This window comes from Malaclemys terrapin, chromosome 6, assembly GCF_027887155.1.
Source record: "Malaclemys terrapin pileata isolate rMalTer1 chromosome 6, rMalTer1.hap1, whole genome shotgun sequence".
Classification (NCBI taxonomy): Eukaryota; Metazoa; Chordata; order Testudines; family Emydidae; genus Malaclemys; species Malaclemys terrapin.
Window position 1 is genome coordinate 41,217,880 of NC_071510.1, and position 20,834 is coordinate 41,238,713.

The window sequence follows — 20,834 nt, forward strand, 5'->3', positions numbered from 1 at the left end:
AGGGAAAAAAACACCCTGTATTACTGGCTTTGAGGCTGATACGTGATCAGAACATACTAAAGACAAGTTAGTTCAGCCAATGTTACATGAGTTGAATTTTGGGGGTTACAGCATACTTTACTATAATTGAAAACAGTTCCCTCATTCTTATTTGTATGTTTAGAAAAAAAAAAAAAACATTTCCATCCAAACATTAGTGAATGGCATGATACTTAGGGCTGAATGTGAACCTCATTGTTTTGTGACAGGTATACAACCACAATTGATCTTTTAAAAATGTTTTGCAAGTGTAATAAAGAAAATTCACAAGTTATTGGCCATTCATTTTGAGAGCTCTTGTATAATTATAGAAAGAGAAAATATAAAAATCTCTCTTTTTGGCTGCTTTGTTAAACAGCATTGAATGCTCATGCTTAGAGAGACCAAAGAATTTACAGTAGACAAGGAACCCAAAGATAAACTTCGGAAACAACCATTACAATGAGTGGATCTGGATTCCAAGAGTATGGGTGGCCACTTTACAATTCTCTCTTTCTCCCTGGGAGATGTAAGATGCTGCTGGGATATAGGTGTCCCTATGAGGGGAAAGACCTGTCGTTAAATCATCCTAACATTATTATAGCCTGGCAAAACTCTGTGCTCCATTTATCTATTGCTATTTTTCACACTAGGTTGAATATGTGATCAAATGCGACATGTCAGCTCTTCAGAAGATTCTCTATCGCCATATGCAAGCAAAGGGAATCCTCCTCACAGATGGCTCTGAGAAAGACAAGAAGGTACAAAGGGAACTATAATACTTAACAACAATACATTATGGTGGTGTGTTTACTGAATGCATGACTGTCCCCACTAGCCTGCTAATTAAAAAAAGAAAGTAAACTTTTTGGGATATTCTACTGCAGATGTGTCAGTTGGGGTAAGAATTTGCCCACAACTGAAATGTTTATGCAAAAAAAAAAAAATTGTCTTTGTTCTCCGTTCACAATGCAAAACCTGACATTGTTTTTGATATATAATTGTAAAGATGCATTTCTGGGTGCAGTGTTACAAAACCTCCCTAAGAGGCTGAAACCTAATAGGGAATCCTGTGTAAAATAACTGCGATTGTGGCACATTGGCTGCATCAGGTTATTTATTAAAAGTGTTGAAAAGCACACCAAAAATAATAATCCCACTCCTCTGGACTCTCTAATTCCTCCTGCTTCCCTTTTGATTCCCAGGCTCCTTGTTCAGTCAGTGCTAATCTCCCCCCTCCAACTTCCAGTACTAGTTTCCCTTCCCCACCTAAGACTCATCATCCCTTATTAGCTACCTCTAGAGCATTTTAGCTGCTTAGAACCATGTGTTGTTCTTGTGGTTGACAGAGAAGCAGATAGATTCAGGTAACTGCCAAAGGAAGGCACTGTAGAAGTGTTTCAGAGTAACAGCCGTGTTAGTCTGTATCCGCAAAAAGAAGAACAGGAGTACTTGTGGCACCTTAGAGACTAACAAATTTATTAGAGCATAAGCTTTCGTGGACTACAGCCCACTTCTTCGGATGTATATGCATCCGAAGAAGTGGGCTGTAGTCCACGAAAGCTTATGCTCTAATAAATTTGTTAGTCTTTAAGGTGCCACAAGTACTCCTGTTCTTTTTACTGTAGAAGTGAAAAGAAGCTGAACAGAATCATGCCCTACATGTAGGGTTTAGACATCACATAATCTATATGCCCCATAAATCTAGATGGCAGACAGACATTGCCTCCCAACTCGACCACTGTAATTAGATACAAACCCCAGACCCCAGTACGCTTCCATTGATTTCTTTCAGATCTTCCATACGTTTTTCTCTTAGACCATACCACCTCTGACAATGGAGGTTGCACATGGACTTGAGGGGACAACTAACTTCATTTTACTACATAACTTTTTCAGGGAGTTTCCTGTGCAACTCTGAGATTTCATTGCATGAGATGGCCTTCAACTTTGGTGTAGAAATATAGAATGCCTCCCTAGAAATTTAGATTTTTGAAAATCTTCAGTTACCAGCAATTCAGTTTTGCCATTTGACTTATATTTTTTCCTCCCTTAGGGAAAAGGTGGGGCGAAAACTCTTATGAACACTATCATGCAATTGAGAAAGATATGCAATCACCCATATATGTTTCAGCATATTGAGGTAAGGCTGTCATGTTCACTTTGCTTAGTCTTTTCTGTATGGATCGCTAGTGATATAGAAAACCAGGGTTAGAGAATTACACATGTATGAAAGTCTAACCAAGGCCATATTCAAGTCTTAATTTTTATCTATTCTTTGCAATTTACTAAAGGAGGAGGGGTTCTGAAACTTTCTAAAACTTGGTGCTTACTACCGAATAAATACACTCTTCTCTCTTGATTTTGAGGCATATGTGGTAGGAGAAGCTCCGGCCACTGTCACTTTTCTAGAAGTGGCAAGTTTGGGGAATGTACTCATTTGATTACCACTATGTCTAGGCAGTATTTCTATGGTGTCCTCAGAGTCCTCTCAACTTTGGAGTTCCTACAGATCTCAGCTATGTTACTTGAGAGAAATAAAAACACTCAGGGACCTGTATGTATATGCTATATCTGCCTGGCAGAATTCAGCTTCAGAGCTCTGGCTAGTTCCTTAAAAATGTGATTGATGGATGCCAACATATATTACAGCCCAATTTTCCCATGGTACAAAATTAAGTGCTCTTAGCAAGAGGGCCAAATGTGCATCTGTCCACTCAATCTTTCCTCCTCTCTGGATTTATTTTCACACATGATTCTGTAGGCATAACAGCACAGGTGGATGTGGATGCAACAGCATGACTATTAGCAGTATAACTGGAAAGAGTGGAGTCACCAGATTTTCAGCTGGATCTTTAAATGACTTATGAGGGGCTTGTTCTTTTGGGGGCTATCATCTTATTAGGGGGAATTTCTATGTTCAATGTGATTCCAAGACTGTATTCCATTAGTTATATGTAATGTATATGTGAACTTGCCTAAAATGGGAAATACAAGTTTTGGTTTTAAATGCCCTTGCATTGGAATCTCACTAATTCCACTCTGCTAATCCTTCATAAGGCACACCAAGGTGGTCTTTCCCCATTGTTTAGCAAAAACGTAATAGCCATGCAGCAGTAAGGTGTCTCATTACTGAGCCTTTGTTCTTTTTACAAACATAAATGTACTAGTACATTATGAATTATTATTATAAATAATTAAAATGAAGCTACAGTTCACAAAGTAAATGAACAAAGTACATCTTGTGATACATTATCACTGAGTGTTTTGTTTGCTCACTTGCTAATTCACGAAATTCAATAATTTGCAAATGGGTCTCCCAGTAATTAGAGCAAATTAAGTTCTACTATAGTTGTAATCTGGTAAAGTGCACACTGAGGGAAATCATTCCTACAAGCCATGCATTTTCTAACAGCGCCCTTGTACCATAAGGCAGACTCAAAGGTGTGTGAGTGGTAATGAGGCTTGAACCCTAGCATTCAACAGATAATTATAGTGCTCAATATAAAGATAACTGTTCTCGGATTACTGTATAATCTCAGTGTCTAATAATCCATTTATATTATTTGCAGGAGTCCTTTGCTGAACACTTGGGCTATTCAAGTGGTGTTATCAATGGGTAAATCTTTTTTTTTCCCTTCATTGTATATTTGTAATGAAACCATTGCGCAGGATGTTTTATGTTATTTTCAATAGTTGTGGTATCAAAACTAAGCAGTTTGCAAAACAAATTCAATGTTACAGTTAGAAGTAATGTATCTTATAGACCCTGGTCAATTAAAAACTTTCTCTGTACTCTAAATGGTTCCTCATGTCATCTGGAGTTATGCAGTCTCAGAGGCTGCTGCTTATTCCAAAGGGATGCTTCCTTCTTGGAAGCAGCAATTTAAAGCTGCTTTTGTACTCGTGTAGTAACTAGAGACTTCCCAGGCTCCAATCTGGTTTTTGTGACGGTCAGGGCAGGCTCAATATCTACTCCAACATTTAAATAAGGAGCAGGTTTTTCCTTGGCTGACTTTAAAGGAGCCTTGTATTTTGCAGATAACTTCCAGTGGCTGGGTACTTGATGGAGTTTAGCCTGGCAAATGATTAAGAGGAGCTCCTCATGGCAATGAGTGTGTGTGAGTTCCATTGACTTCAGACAATTGATTGGGAGTAGGATCTCTTCCGCCACAAAAATCCCAAGGATTGAGTAGGGTGGAAAGGATTTCTGCTCCTTGCTGTATCTGTTTACAAACATTCTTCTTTGAGTATGTGTCAGTGTGGATCTACTCTGGTTGTGTATATGCCTCATGAATGTGAGATAGGAGTTTTTTGAATAGTACCGTCCATGTACACTGTCCCTCCTTGTGCTTCTGTATGAGGGCATGTACAGTGGGGCAGCCATAACCCTCCCTCAGTTTTCTTACCATCAGTGGCCGCAAGACAGTACCTGGCAAATGTGCAACCAACTAGTTCTTAGCTCAGGCTAAAGTTTTTGCGGTATCTTCCATAGTCTTCAGAACCACTTCTAATCTACTATGTTCAACAGTCATGAACTGATCCAACCTATCTGGACCGAACTCTACTGTTCATACCCCCCTGTACCGAGCTCCTTATTGTGACAGATTTAAAACCTGCAAGCTTCAAAACCTGTCCATGCTGCAGTGCCTAATACCCCTGAGGGATGGACATAGTAGATATCTCTTCTGCCTAAGGGAATTGCGTATTCTGAGCAAATGCTTACACAGCAATCACGAGATGCAAGGTTGAAACCCCATCTTCTGGAACAATCCGTGCATGTCTCCTCAGACCCTGAGGAAATGAGTTCCAGAACCCTACTAGTGGAGAAGCCAGCATCATCGAGTGTGCCATCGAGCTGCTAGGCAGTGTCGCCTACTAGCACAGAGAAGAGGGCATCGAGGAATGTTTCAACATCAAAGTTGATCTCAGCATTAACGCTGAAGCCAAAATGGACACCTCTGGTGTTGAAGTCAGTCACAGAGAGGGCTGCTTTAAGCAGAAGCTTGAGAAGGAGCTCGATATCCTCTCATAAGAGCGAACATCAAAGCCTCTGGGGAGGAGTCCACCAATCCTTGCCCAGTGTTGAGGGCTCGGGGAAGGAGCAGCTTGTGATGCAGCAAATTCCACTGGTACCAGCGATGCAGTCCTCAGCCTTGACCCCAGCCTCATGGAGGGGATAGGACTGCAGCTGAATGTGGCCCACCAGTAGTACTGAGTCACCTGCATCTATACAGACTTTCCCACCTAGAGCACCTTACATGTTGGAACCACCCCAGGAAGGGGTTTACTTCTTCTCACGTCACCAGGACACATTCACCCCATCATCAAGTAGAAAGCCCTCTCCCTTGAGGTCCACAACCCTACAGGCTTCTCCTACAGATCTCTATCTTGATCAGTCCACCGAGGCTGGCACTGACTGGCTGAAACCCAGCAAATCAACCATACTCCTACGGTATGCCATCGTAGCCCTACTGTGGGGGCGGAGGGAAGGAGTGACCTGCCATTGTCGGCATGGAGGAAAAGGAAGATCTCTCTCCCTAGTGGCATCCCTGCCTTCGACTCCTCACTACCAGGAAGAGCCAGATGCAGGAGCATAGCAACATCAGTGCCCATCTCACACTGAAGTATTTCTGCTTCATCAACAGATGGGGTGGTATCCTTGGTACCAGTGCAAGACAATTTTAAAGCATTTCAGTAGCTCCTTGTGAGGATTACTGAAACTCTGGAGATTGAGGCATGGATCATCCTAGACAAATTTCATAAGCTGCTAGACATCTTGTCAGCCTCTGGTCCAGCTAGGAAGGTCCTCCCTATTAGAGAGGGGCTGCTCGATCCAGACAGATCCTTGTGGTAGATATCAGCTAAAGTAACACCATGGTGAATTGAGTTGAGAAGAGGTACCAGGTACACATTTTGAGGTTTGAGTTCTGCACTCATCCCACTCAGGGCTCCTTAGTTGTACTGATCATGCAAGAGAAGTCAAGGTCAAGCAAAAGCAAGGAACCCTAACAATTTGATCTGTTTGGGAGGACGTTGTACTCCTCAGCTTTGCTATGGCTGCATGCTAACTGCCATACCGTGTTACCTTGTCCCACGTTGGAAGTCATATGTGGCTAATATGCCTCCTCACAAAGCTCCCTCGTGACAGCAGAGAGACGCTTGGACATAATTAAGGAAGGGCAGTTAGTGTTAAGATGTCTTTGCAGGTGATGATGAAAATGTTGGACACTGGCCATTCTGATGATCATGTGCTGAGCATTGTGACTCCAAGCATCGGGCATCATGAGAGAGGTGCAGGCCACGATTGAGGAGTTGCCTTTGGAGGGCTGACAGCTGTGAAGTGAGAGGACAGACAGTGCTCTATATGCACTGAAGGACTCCAAAGCTATCCTGTACTTTGGGGGTTTACACCTTGGCTCATGTTACCCTTCACCTCAACTGAGACAATGCACACTTACCACCCTAAACGGACAGAATATGATGCCAAAAAACATCTGAGATACAAACAAGAGGTGCCAGCCTCTCTTTTCCTTGGCAACACAGTTCACTACTTTGACGCATCAGCAGATTTGACAAAATGGTAGAGAGCCACATTATTCCCAGTCGAGAGCTCATGACCTTCAGAAGCCACCTCACTCCATTCAACTCAGCGTGGTCTGCCATGACATCACACAGATGGGTGTTAGAGATCATTGCCCATGGCTACTCTTCAGGGACCTTTCTCACAAAGGCCTGCTACAAGCAGAAGTGGAGTTGTTACTTCTTCTAGGAGCTGTAGAGGAGATCACAAAAGAGTTCAAGGGAAGAGAGATTTACTCTCAGGATTTCCTCAATCCAAAGAAGGAAGTGACTCTTCATCACATGCTACACCTGAGAAGACTCAACAAATACATAGGCTGTCTCAGTTTCAGGATGGTAACACTCGCCTCCAGCATTCCATCATTCCATCTTTCAAAGCTCAAGACTGATTTTTGGCTCTTGATTTACATCATGAATACTTCCACATAGCTATCCACCCTGACCATAGGAAGAACATAAGATCATGGTTGGCCCCACTGGGAATCAGTACATAGTTCTACTCTTTGGAGTCTACTCTACGCTGAGAATGTTCATGAAATACCTAGTAGTAGTGGCAGTGCATTTAAGAAGACAGGGAATCCACACCTACCCATACTTGGATGACTGCTGATTGGGGCAGGTTCAGGAAACTGACAGGCTTACAATATGTATTGTCCCTGTTCTCTTAACTAGGACTCCTTCTAAACTATGAGAAATGGTCTCTCACAGCATCACAGGCACTAGAGTTCATAGAGGCTTTAATAGAGTCCAGATTGGCAAGAACCTACCTGCCAGAGGACAACCAGTGGTAAACGACCTAAAGACAAGTCCACTGACGACAATATGTTTGTGTCTGGGACTTTTAGGTCACATGTCAACATGCACATATGCAACACCACTTGACAGAGTTCATCTAGGGACTTTACAGCTGTGACTGAGGTCCGTAGACATACCATTCAAACATCGTGTGAACAGGAGGATCACAGTGTAGCTTCAAGTTCTGTGAGACCTTGCTTGATGGTTAGACCTGGTGAACATGAGAAAAGGGACATAATTCTCAGTCCCCTCCCCAGCAATGATTCTTCTCAGGGACTCATCAAAGACGGGCTGGGGTGTCCACCAGAACAATCTGCAGATGCAAGGCACATGGTCTTGGGACGATCTGAAACTCAGTTCCATGATGTTCCCATGTAGAGCCATCAGACTGGCCTGCATAGCATTCCTGCTCATCTGTGAAACGCCATGATGCAAATCCTGGTAGCACATCTGTGATGCAATATACAAACAAGGAAGGGGTGCTCGATTGTCCCCCTCTTTGCCAGGAAGTCATTAAACTTTGGGCATGGTGTCAACACAGAGTGACCCTTACAGTTCTACATCTTCCAGAAGTCAGCAATGACCTAGCAGCCTTCCTGAGCAGGCATAAGGTGTCCAACCACAAATGGTTGCTACAGAAAACCATTCTAAACCCAATATTACTCGTGTCATAGACTTGTTCACCACGAAGCTCAATACCAAGTATCTGAACTAGGGCTGTCGATTAATCGCAGTTAATTCACAAGATTAACTAAAAAAAATTAATTGCGATTAATTTTTTTAATTACGAAAAAAATCTTTCTTTTTATCATTTTTACAGTGCAAATATTTGTAATAAAAATAATATAAAGTGTGCACATTACACTTTGTATTCTGTGTCGTAACTGAAATCAATATATTTGAAAATGTAGAAAAACATTCTATTGTTTAACAGTGAGAGTAAAACTGTGATTAATCGTAATTACTCTAGAAATGTCTCTTGCTTGAAGAAAAATTAGTCAAAGTACTGGATTTATATAAAGGAAGATACTGGATCTGGCTGACATTTTAATGAGCTTTGAATTTTTTAAAAAGGGAAACTTCTTTTTTTCCAAAAAATCACATAATTCCCTCCTCCTTTTTTTAAAAAACCAATGCTAGAAGACCTATATTGGGATCTCGGCATTCCTTCAATAACAGTTGTAGAGAGAGAAAAGTACTGTTAATTCTGCTTTGGCAGAATAAAGGAATCTCTCCAACTCAACACCTGCCAGCATTATTAGAAACACAGTTTTAGAAGTAGGCTTGTTAAGGTTTTTATTGTGTTTGTTTTATTTTTCTCTTAAACAGAGCCGAGCTTTATCGGGCCTCAGGGAAGTTTGAACTACTTGATCGTATTCTACCAAAGTTGCGAGCCACTAATCACCGTGTGCTTCTCTTCTGTCAAATGACATCCCTCATGACCATTATGGAGGACTATTTTGCTTTTCGAAATTTCCTTTACCTTCGCCTTGACGGTAAGCTGAGAGAGGAAACAAAGCACAGACAATAAACTGGAAGGTGGTGTGATTCAAGGGATAGGGCACTGGACTGGGATTCAGGAGACTTGGGTTCTCTACCTGGCTCTGCTGCCATCTTGCTGTGTGACTTTGGGCAAATCATTTCACCACTCTGTGCTTCTTTTTCTCCTTCCATTCTTTTGTTTTATATATTTGGACTGTAAGCTATAGTTTGTACAGCACCTAACACAAAAGAGCTTCAGTCTCTGCTAGTGCCTCTGCTCACTAACCTAATAATAAAATATTAAAATACTTAGTCTGTATGCACTCAAAATACTACACTTGGAACATATTTGAGGCCATTACCAGGATGCAGTTAATCTAGTGATCCATCAGGTCTGGTCTAATTCACTGTTTTTCAGATAAGATGTAAAATGAAGGTTTGCACCATTTGTCAGAAATGAAGACCCTGTGGCAATTTTCTTATGAGTAGGGGTGTTAACTACACTGTTCTGGCCAAATTCCAATTGAAGTAATTACTTTCTACCTACTTAAATTCCCATTCCTGTTTATCCACTGGGATTGCTGTATTTTTGTGACAGATAAAGTGATACCTAGATAACTTTAACTTACAGGAGAGTTGGGAAGGTTAATTAGTTAATGTCTGTGAGTGTTTTATGATCCTTGAATGAAATTTGATACAGAAATGTAATGTAGTAGTATTAAAAGAACATAAAACTAAAAATTGCCTGTTTTATCCCACTCAGGGGATGAAATGCATAATAATCAACTTAGAATTTGAAAGATGATTTCTTTGTCAACAGCATATGACAGTATTCAGGATGTTTAGAGTGATCTTCAACCTTCTGCCGCAGTAACAACCTCTGTCTCTTACTAACAAGTTGAATGTTGGCTCTTCCTTACTTCCAGTGTCAAATGTGACAATATTTAATGCAGTGTTGTAGCCATGTTGGCTCCAGGATTTAGAGAGTGGATGGGTGATGTGTAGTATCTTTTGTTCTTCTCACCATTCCAATGAATGATTACCTCACCCATTTTGTCTCTCTAATATTTAATGGGACAGTGTGTTCAGTCAAATAAAAGATAGCAATTATAGGGAAATATAACAAACAATGCCAACAATGCTCAAGTTACTTTTGGGTACTCACATTATCAAATTTTAAGTTGATTCAAAGCTTTTCATCCCTCAGGTGGGTTAAATATTATTAATACCAAGCGCTTCTTTAGTACTTTCCATCTAATGATACATTAGTGAACATAGCCTCAAGATACCCTGCAAGGTAAGGGTAAGTTGTAAGGGTAAGTTGTACAGATAGGGAAATTTAGGCACAAAAGTTGACTTACCAAAAGCATCAAAGGAAATCTGGGGCAAAGCTGGGAACAATACTCAGTTCTGTGCTTTAACTACAAGACTATCCTTTCTCTCTGCAATTGACTTCAGTTTTACCTTTGACATCATAAAACCCAACAAAATACTGTGGCCATCCAAGACAGCAGACTTAGCTGTGACATTTTACATCACTGTATATTACTTACTTTAGAATTAATCCTTCCTTATGCTAGAATGTTGCTGAAAATACATACATGTGTAAGTACCACGTAGTCCTGGCATTTTTCAGTGTGGTAGACAGCATATTAGAGAGACAAGGTGGGAAAGGTAACATCTTTTATTACACCAACTTCTGTTGGTGAAAGAGACAAGCTTTAGAGCTACACAGAACTCTTCTTCAGCTCTGGGAATGGTGCTTAAAGTGTCACAGCTAAATACGAGGCGGAACAGAAGGTTTAGTGCACATATTCTAAGGGACCTTTCAAGGTGAAGTGTCCTGTTAACACCCCTGCAGTCATAGGACAAAAGAGGGGGGTTAGTGGGTTACAGACTGTTGTAATAAACCATAAATCCAGTGTCTTTATTAAGACCATGACTTTTCGTGTTTAGCAAAGTTATGAATGTAATCTCCCACACTCATCTTTTGAAGATATTGTGCAGGTTTCCTCTGAGGACAAGGACTCGGAGGTAAGATATGAAGTGATCATGTTGGGAATAGTGTTCACCCATGGGTGATGGGGTGTTTTTGTCTTTTATCATTTTTCTGTGTGAGCTCATTTGAGAGCGTAGTGATTGTTTGCTTTCACCCACATAGTTATTATTGGGGCATTTTACACTGGATGAGGTATACAACATTTTGTGATAGGCACCATCCATAGCTACAACCAGCAGTCATAAGAAAAAAGTCATCTGGCCGGACACCCACAGTGGATGGACGGAACCACACACTTGATCATTACCTTGATTTGCATCCTTAGTGAACATCACATCCATTACAATCTCTCCAGCACATACAAGACTACATAGCTTAAAGAAGACTCCACACCACAATTCACCCAGGAATTTAAGGATATCATCAAGTCCTTCCCCAGACAACTCCAAGAAAAACTGTATAACCTCATCCCCCGGAAACCAACCCCAAGGATCTTCGTGTTTCCCAAGTTATGTTTCCCAAGTTAAGGGAACCCTGGCAGACCCATTACTAGGGCTCCATGTTTGTCATGGAGGTCACGGATTCTGTGACTTTGCACAACCTCTGTGACTTCTGTGGAGGCCAGTGTGACTGACCTCAGGGCCACCCAAGCAGCGGCTGGTGTGGCTGGCTCCGGAGACCACCTGAGCAGTGGTCCCAGAGTGGCCAGTGCAACTGCAGCTGATGATCCCCAGGCCATGGCTGGAATAGCCTCTTCCTCAGGCGGTCCGGGGCAGCAGTGCCCAGATGGTTGGTGCAACCACTGCCGGCTGCCCCCCACCGCTCTCAGCAGCAGCCGCCCAGGATGCCTCCCCCCAGCAGTGGCCTCTCCAGATGCCCACCCTCCCTACCCCACCCCACCCCACCCCCAGCAGCGACTCCCTTAAAATTTAGTCAGGGGTATTTATAGTAAAAGTCATAGACCAGTCACAACCTGTGAATTTTTGTGTATTGCCCGTGACCAGTCCATGACTTTTACTAAAAATACCCATAACTAAATTGTAGCCTTACTCTATATCTGGCCATGGCATTCTTACTGAAGGAATATCTCATAGAAAGCCCTCTCAAAACACTCACCACACACAGGGCCAGCTTCCTCCAGAAACCTGGCAACATGAATAGCCTCCCTCAAAACACCGTCCTGGCCACTGTGGATGTCATCTTCCTATACACCAGCATCCCTCATAATGACAGTGTCACGGGGTACTCCCTCATCACAGGTAGCGCTTCCTTCTGGCTGCTCTGGGGAATAGCTCTCTTTCAGGTCCAAGGCCTCCCGTTGTGGTCGCTCTCCCATTGTCCTCTCCCTTGCTCTGCGGCCACGATCTCACTCCAGGAGCAGCAGCTTCCTCTTTATATCTTGATCCTCCAGCCAGTTCACAGTTTCCTCTTCTGGATATAGAGTCTCACGGATCCGTTGTCCGGGCACTGCCACTCTGTCAGTGGCTGGTAGGGGAACCTCGGTCCATCCACCACTCCAGGTTCCAGCCCAACGACGATGCAACATGCAACCAAGGTCTGCTCAATCCCCAACCTTGCTACTTTCTCTCTGGGATGTTTCCTACTCACCTCCCATTGGCTTTTTTCTCCACCCATCTCTTTGCAGGGTATGCCCTTCCCTCAGGGTCAGGCTCACATTGATAAATTCATCCATTTCATCCTCACGCTTAACAATTTTACATTCAACAAACACTTTGTCCATGGGAACAGCTATGGGATGGCTCCCCAGTATACCAATCTCTTAATGCACCATCTTGAGGAGGAATTTCTGGACAAATGCACCACGAAACATATGATATACCTGACACACATTGATAATATTTTCATCCTCTGGACAGACAACTGAAACTAATTCAGATTTCCACTACAATTTCAACATCCACCACCCATCTATCAAACTCTCTCTAGAACACTCCTGCACCAGCACCAGCTTTTTGGACAATACAGTCAGCTGCAACAATGGAATCCTACAGACAGTTATATACAGGTATCCCATGGATCACCACACTTGCCTTCACAAGATCTAGTAACCACCTGAAACACACCAAAAAATCTATTATCTACAACCAAGCACTCACATTACAGAATATGCTCTGAGGAGAAAGTCTGGGATACACACCTTAACACACTTTAAAACCACCTTCCCCAAACAAGGATACTCCACCAGAGAAGTAGATCGTACAATGGAATGGGCCATCCAAATAGCCGAAGAGAACCTGCTTCAATACAGAAATATAACCTTCTCTGGCCGTACACCCCTAGTTGTCACCTACCACCCTACACCCATATGGGGTATCATTAAACAGTTACAACTCATACCTGGTGGGGACCACATCCTGAAAGAAATCTTTCCTAAACTCCCTCTTCTGGCCTTCAAACAATCCCCCAACTTTACCATGTTTATCATCAGAAGCAAGCTCCCCAGACCAGGACTCACCAACTTAAAACGGCAACAGACCCTGCTAGAACAACATATGCAGGACATAGAAACATATCTCCACTGCTATGATAATCAGTTCCCACCAAAACACACCTTTCAAGATCCCTGGTTCCTATACAACCTTATCACAACACACGGTGTACCTCAGCCAGTGCAATAAATTTCCCCATAACAGCTACGTGCATGAAACCAGACAATCACTACGCTCTCAAGTGAACTCTCACAAAGAAATGATAAAACACACAATCACCCATGGGCAAATGCTTTCCCCAAAACTTTCTCTACAGCTGTCCTCAGACATCTCTGAGTTCTGAGTTCTCAGTCCTCATCTTCAAAGGAAAGCTCACAACACCTCCAAAAGACGAGCCTGGGAGCTTTAGTTCATAACTTTGCTAGACACTAACAGTCATCGTCTTAATAAAGACACTAGATATATGGCTTATTACAAGAATCTGTAACATACTAAACCACATTTTTTTTTTTTTTGGTCCTATGACTGTAGGGGTGTTAATTGTCCTGTAGAATATGATTTAACTAAAGTTAAACAATCTGTTCTACCTTGTGTTTAGCTATGTGTTTAAGTACCTTTCCCAGACCTGAAGAAGAGCTCTGCATGGCTCAAAAGTGTGTTTCTTTCACCACCAGAAGTTGGTGCAAGAAAAGATATTCCCTCACTCACCTTGTCTCTGTTATTCGTGTTGTTTAATAAGCTGCATTTAATACTCATTGGGTTTAAGATGACAATGTTGTTATATTCTCCAGTTTTCCTTCATTTTCAGTTTCATGGCAAAACATTCTTGCAGGCTGAAATATGGTTCAAAAGTAAATCTCATATTTCTCTCCTTCCGCCACTCTTCCTGTATCACCTTCTTCACATCCACTCTGTGTTTCTTAATGACAAATGTTTTTGGTCAACAGTGTGTGACTTTACAAGGGACAGATTTTCTCCTCTTCATATGTGTGTATTGGATAACTAAAAATCTCCTTCTTTCTCTTTGGTTTCAAGCAATGTATAAAGAGTGTGGTGGAGGGAGGACAGCTAAACATATATGATTTTATATATGTATATTTATGTTTATCATAGCCATGAAACACTGACTGATTGGTTGAAGCTTCCTTTTGAAATGTATAATATAGTTAAATTCACTGTTCATTTGTGGAAACCTTTGTCCAGCATCCTAACACTTAGACAGTTGGCCAAAGCGCACGTGTGCAGTAATGAGTCTACACAATCTGAAGTGCAGATAGGATGTCTGAGGACAAGTGAAGTGGTTTGCCTCTCACATGCTTCCTCATCAACTTGTGTCTTTTGCGGATTACTTCTGAACAAGATCTGTGTCATGGGATTTCTTTGCATATCTTTTCAGGTACAACAAAATCAGAGGATCGGGCTGCTCTGCTGAAAAAGTTCAATGAGCCTGGGTCACAGTACTTTATCTTCTTGTTGAGCACAAGAGCAGGAGGCCTGGGCCTGAATCTTCAAGCTGCTGACACTGTCATTATCTTTGACAGTGATTGGAATCCTCACCAGGTTATTTTTATTTACTTATCAATGATGCAGTGTACAAAGAGAATTGGAAATGCTTTTGGGGCTTCCTGATTTAATTTGGGAAATTTTATAGTGAAAAAAATTTGGCTCTGTACCTCCAAGTGCCACTTTGTAGAGAATAAGTCACCAAACAACTACTTGTAAATAGTGATTTGTTTTAAAGCAGTAAAGTGATATGGGTTTTTCCATCTGCCAGGGAGCCCCCCGCCCTGCCATGACAGAGCTCTGTGGATTCTGTCTCCTACTCCCACAGTGTAGCTATCCTCATCCTCTTAGTCAGGGAGCTAGTAAATTGCTCCCTTTGGAGCATATGAATCCTGATCTTTTAAACAGCTAGAAGTGTGGCAGTAGAGTGAGTACAAGGCATTCCCTCTCTCAAGAGGCTAATTGCAATACTTCCACAGCAATTTTGCAGTTTCATAATAAGGGTGGTGTAAAAGAGTCCTCCTACGTTTTCCTCCCAGATGGCGGGAGACTCTGGTCATGCCCAGTTATTTACAGGCCCCAGTTCCTTATTTCTTGCAAGGGAGACCCTTCCCTTTGTGGACCTTCTTAAGTCCCTTCTCATAGGGGATCAAAAGGAAAGTTAAATGTCCAGCACACCAGAGAATAACTTCTTCCTAGAGCCCCTCAAAGAGGAAAAAAGGCCAGCAGTACCTTCTTATTTCAAGGGCCATCTGCATAGCGGTTTTTGAGAAGTCATTCTGGCTGGGCTGCTGAATCGGGCTCACTCTGTCAGGCTTTCCTTGGGAGTTCACCGCACTCCCCGTAGGGTTGGGGTGGAGATCTCCTTCTGGATGGGAGTTTCCCCATGGCTCCAGGAGTAGCTCCAGCAGTCTCCTGCTCAGGCTGATCTCTCTCCCCAGTTGACTGCAGTTTCCTCCTTTTTAATGTCCGCCTCCCTACCATACATGATTGATAGGCCCTGTGTGCAGGGCTAGTCCCACTGCTCTGGTCCCATCTGGCACCTTCCTCATCAGCGTGGGGTTTATACACCCTGTCACAGGTGGCCATAGTAACTAGAGATGGGTAGTAGTGAGTACAGATAGAGGATGTTCCAACTAATACCTCATGCTAGCCAAAAAAGCAAGTAGAAGCAAATGTGTTCTGTACTTTTCTCTTTAATGTGAGACATTTTTTAAAAGTAGAGGTTGTATATGAATGGAATCGCAAGCCTATATTTATACTTTTATAGCATGTACAGTTAGCTAGTGCCCCATGCAGAACTAAGTGGAGGGATTCCTTGAGAGAGGCTGAAAAGATTTTATTTAAAACTTTAAAACAGCACTGTCACAAATGCACAAAGATCAGGATGATCAGAGACCTCAAGATCCTGAACAGGAACTTGGAACAATTCACAGCTTGTGTGTGTTGGTTTGGAGAAGGGGTCTCAAACTCAATTTACCTTAGGGCCAGTGCCAGTCCTCATATCCTCCCAGTGGGCCAATAATGTCACTGAAGATGATGTTCAGAAAAGAAAACGTTTATATTATATTTTTTATTTCAAATTTCTTAGAAATAATAAAACTGTCATACAACTTTATACAATTCTTTGCCTGCCAAAGAGTTTTTAGTGTTTGCCAGACATCTGGCAACACTTCCGTTCTGTCAGTTTGTTGATGTTTGGCCTCAGTGACTGAGCAGTTGGAACCTTCAGGATTGCAGCCAGGTGTACATCAGATAGTTGTGTTCGGTGTTTTGACCTGTTTGTATTCATTGTGGAAAAAAGTGAGGCTGCCTCCTTGGCTGACTCTGCCTAGCAACTAATGATGCTGCCTCCATAGCTGACTCTGCCCGGCGACTAGTGTCTCTGTCCCTCTCCCCCACCCAATGGGAGCTGCGGGGGGCGGCACCTGCAGCAGACATTGCCAGCAGCATGTCTGCATGCTAGGGTGACCAGACAGCAAGTGTGAAAAATCGGGACAGGAGTGGGGGGTAATAGGTGCCTATATAAGACAAATACCCAAATATCAGGACTGTGCCTATAAAATCGGGACATCTGGTCACCCTATTGCATTCGTCTCTCCTCCGCAGACTGCACTGGGTTGGTTCTCGAGCTGCACATGGCCCGCGGGCTGGGACTTTGGGACCCCGGTTTGGGGTTTTTGAAAGCAACGTAAAATGTACTGTACTCTGGTTTCACATTTCCATTGGGTTAGTTGTGTGACATTTATAGTATAGATCACTGTATGTGCAGCACCCAGGTAGCAATATGCACAAACCGTAAATATTATTTTGCTGGAGTGCCAAGTAAACAAACTACTAAACTGTGAAGTAGCATTCAATTTCTGTTTTTCTCTTGGGGATGGAAGCAATATGTTAACTTTAATGAGGCATGTGCTAAAAGGAAGATACTAATAATATTTGTTAGAGATCCCCAGTCTGTAAATGAATTACATGAATGTGTTCATACTGTGACTTTATGTTCACTTTTATCCACAGCTGGCTGCAAATATGCCTTTAATTCAAAACATTCTATTAATTTTAAAGTGCCCAGAGCAAAAAAAAATGCCTAGGCAGGGCTTTGTGATTGCAATCCCAAACATCTGGATTGAAACAGGCTGGTTTTAAAAAAAACTTTTAATCCTTATTTTAAGAGGCCTAGCTCATGTAAAAAAACACTACATTGTGGATATGTCTATACTTACGCGCTGGTTCGGCGGCAGGCAATCGAACTTCTGGGTTCGATTTATCGCGTCTTGTCTGGACACGATAAATCGAACCCGGAAGTGCTCGTTGTCGACTCAGGTAATCCTGCTCGGCAAGAGGAGTACGCGGAGTCAACGGGGGAGCCTGCCTGCCGCGTCTGGACCGCGGTAAGTTCGAACTAAGGTACATCGACTTCAGCTACGTTATTCACGTAGCTGAAGTTGCGTACCTTAGTTCAAATTGGGGGGTTAGTGTAGACCAGGCCTGTGATAGTACAGTGCTTGCACTTTTAGATTAACTGCCCTCCATTAGTACTGTTTTTATCTGACTCCGTTGTAGTAAGATTATGACTTCTGGAAAGCTGATAGGATTGCAGTATCTTAATAGAATTCTAAATAAAAAAATTAACCTCAATCCTTGACCTGCTGTATTCTCTCGGGGACTGGGACTAGTGAGTAGAGCTGCCAATCAAAAGGCTACTTTAGTTTTTAGTAGACATTTGTCAGCATCTCTTATTTGAGACCATGAAATTCATGTCACTTGAGTCCAAATTTAGACAATTTGAACCCACATTTCCAAAGGCAAAAGATTGGTGGCCTAAGCCACTGCAGTACTTCAGTCATCATTATGTTCGTTTACTAGTGCCCATACTATTGTGTCAGCAATATTCTCTCTCTAAGATCTAACATTCCTGCCTGGATTTCACTCTCTCACCCTTCTGCCCTCATATTTGCACCCAAAATTTGGGGCAGGTAGAGCGTTGTTCAGTTCAGGATTTTGGTTCAGACCCATTTCTACTAATGTATTTTATTCTCATAGACATTTTTAAAGATAATAGTTTTCTCTGACCAGACAGCTGGTTTGCATAGCAGACAGAGGCATTGTATATAACGCAGTGTATTTTTCTCAAACAGGATTTGCAGGCACAAGACAGAGCTCACCGAATTGGTCAGCAGAATGAGGTTCGAGTTCTGAGGCTGTGCACTGTAAACAGTGTGGAGGAGAAGATACTTGCTGCTGCCAAGTATAAACTGAATGTGGATCAGAAAGTCATTCAGGCCGGCATGTTCGATCAAAAATCTTCAAGCCATGAACGGAGGGCTTTTCTACAGGCTATATTGGAACATGAGGAAGAAAATGAGGTACTGTACTTGAAATATTGTTTAAGTGCTCAAAAAAGAGGAGAGGTTGTTGTCAAAGTAAATTGGCTAGAATATAAGAATATGAGGCATATTCAAAGAAACCAGGCCCAGTTTGCATTTGGCTTCCAAGTACTGCATTTGGGTGGTCAAATTATCACCTGGCTACCTATAATGCTAATCAGAGCACCTCAATTCAGAATTAGATTGTAACTTACATTCCTTCCCCTCCTTCATGAAGATAGGGAAGTAGACATCCTATAACAACAGGCTACGCTTTTCAAATGTAGGTGTCTAAGGTGAGGCTCTTAAATCCATAGTTAAGTGCCTAAATAGCCTAATTTTCAAAAGTGCTGAGAACCCAGCAGCTTTGCATGTTCATAAATACAGGACCCTGCCTCTGCCCATAGCTGCTTCTGTCTTCTATGTTCCTGAACAGAAGTAACAAACCCTACCTTCATGTGTTCCCAGGGTGAGCCAGCAGAATAGCTCTCCTCCTTTCTGCAGGGCACTAGAGTGTAATACCGTGTCACATAGAAACTTCGATATTCCAGAGCATTTTGTAAATTTCCTTGTCAGCATTACCTCCACAAGGGCCCATGGGTTGCTGCAAAAAGCTTACAGAACTTTACTTTTATTTGATAGAAGTGTAATAGTAAATTAGAAGAAAGTTGCCTCTGCCCCCACCCCCTTTTGAATTGTGGCAACAGAGTGGAGGAAACCTTATTCCGCCCTTCCTTTTAAGTAGGTTAGTAACCACTGCACACACTAACAGAACTCTGTACAAATACTAGATCCGTGACACTTTTTCCAATAATTCCATTCTGCAGTGACTTCTTCACCACCAAAAAACAATAACAACCTCCTACATGGTCAAAGACTGTAGGGCTCTAAAAGCCTAAACTGTCCCTTTAAATATTCTTACTAGCTTCTGAATATGGGTTGTACTTGAGTAAAGAGCATCTCCTATAGTCTTTGCTTTCATTAACATGCAAGTATGGTTCTCCAGGAGGCTTCATGATTTCTCAAAGGTCAGGGAAATTACTTCTTGAATAATTATACTTTGTTTAATAAATTGTTATCAATGGTATATACCACTTAGAAAAAGCTAGTATGTCATTAAGCGGGAGTGGTTTTTTTGTGTGGGTTGTCAACAAACTGATTACATAACAGATGTGAAAGGGGTTGCACACAATGATGTTGTTTTGATAATAATCCTTTATTTTCTCTTTTAACTCAACAGTGCAATTATAGTTCGGTTTAACTCACAGTGAAGTAACAATATAGTAGTCACCCAGTCAATAGCATCCACCAAAGAAGCTAAAACTAATATGAGTAGAATAGATTGAAATCAATAGAAATCTTATAGTAGGGGGTTGGGTTTGGCTGCATAGCTGGCGTTCAGGGTTCCTGGATATGCTTCCTTTGACAGATGACCCTTGGAGCAACCACTTAAATAAAAGTCTCCCTCTTATTCATTAAGCACAGTTGTGCACATCTTTGTTCTAGGTTTGCTTGCAGTATCTCTGAGTCATTTTTTTAAAATAACTAATTAATACTAGAAAATGACCATCAACAATTAATATCTTATTTTAAAAATGATCTACCTAATATGTTATTGTGTGAAGATACTATATATCATCTATGCTTGCTACACTTACTTCCTTTTACTAACAGAAAATTATTCTAGTAACTAGTAATCCACCACTGTGCAGGTTACTGTCCATAAAGAGTCTGATTCTAAAGTCCTTATTAATTCTGAAATTTGAGACAAAAGTCAGTAGGAGTTTTGTGTGTGTGCGTTAGCTTTTTAACCATCCCACAATACATACATTTTCTCATTATGATAACCTCTCGCATGTCATGTAACAGCAACGATTAACGCGTTACCTGCAACTGTTTTTAATATTACTCAAAAAGCAGGTAAGCTTAATAGTAAAATTGAGGTTTGTAAAGTACTGTGGTAGGAAACCAGGTCTCACAGCACGGAGGCTAGAACTTCTTGGGCTCTGCTTATGTTGGGTTATAGACAGTATCGTGAGATGAGTAAAGTCAGTCTTGCTGTGAGGTTGTATTCAGTTTCAAACTTTACTGGCATGTAATTTACTGTTTGAACCAATTGATCTAAAGCCAAAAGAGAGA

General features: G+C 41.9%; 1 protein-coding gene across 3 annotated transcripts in view; it reads left to right on the top strand.

The window, feature by feature from the left end:
• SMARCA2 (SWI/SNF related, matrix associated, actin dependent regulator of chromatin, subfamily a, member 2) overlaps nucleotides 1-20,834 on the top strand; it is a 178,777-nt gene that overhangs the window by 82,819 nt on the left and 75,124 nt on the right. For all 3 annotated transcript variants that reach the window (XM_054031641.1, XM_054031640.1, XM_054031642.1), the window contains exons 21-26: nucleotides 672-779; nucleotides 2,075-2,161; nucleotides 3,591-3,637; nucleotides 8,725-8,891; nucleotides 14,723-14,886; nucleotides 18,468-18,695. In XM_054031641.1, the coding sequence (XP_053887616.1) occupies nucleotides 672-779; nucleotides 2,075-2,161; nucleotides 3,591-3,637; nucleotides 8,725-8,891; nucleotides 14,723-14,886; nucleotides 18,468-18,695 (801 nt within the window). The remainder of the gene's footprint in view (nucleotides 1-671; nucleotides 780-2,074; nucleotides 2,162-3,590; nucleotides 3,638-8,724; nucleotides 8,892-14,722; nucleotides 14,887-18,467; nucleotides 18,696-20,834) is intronic.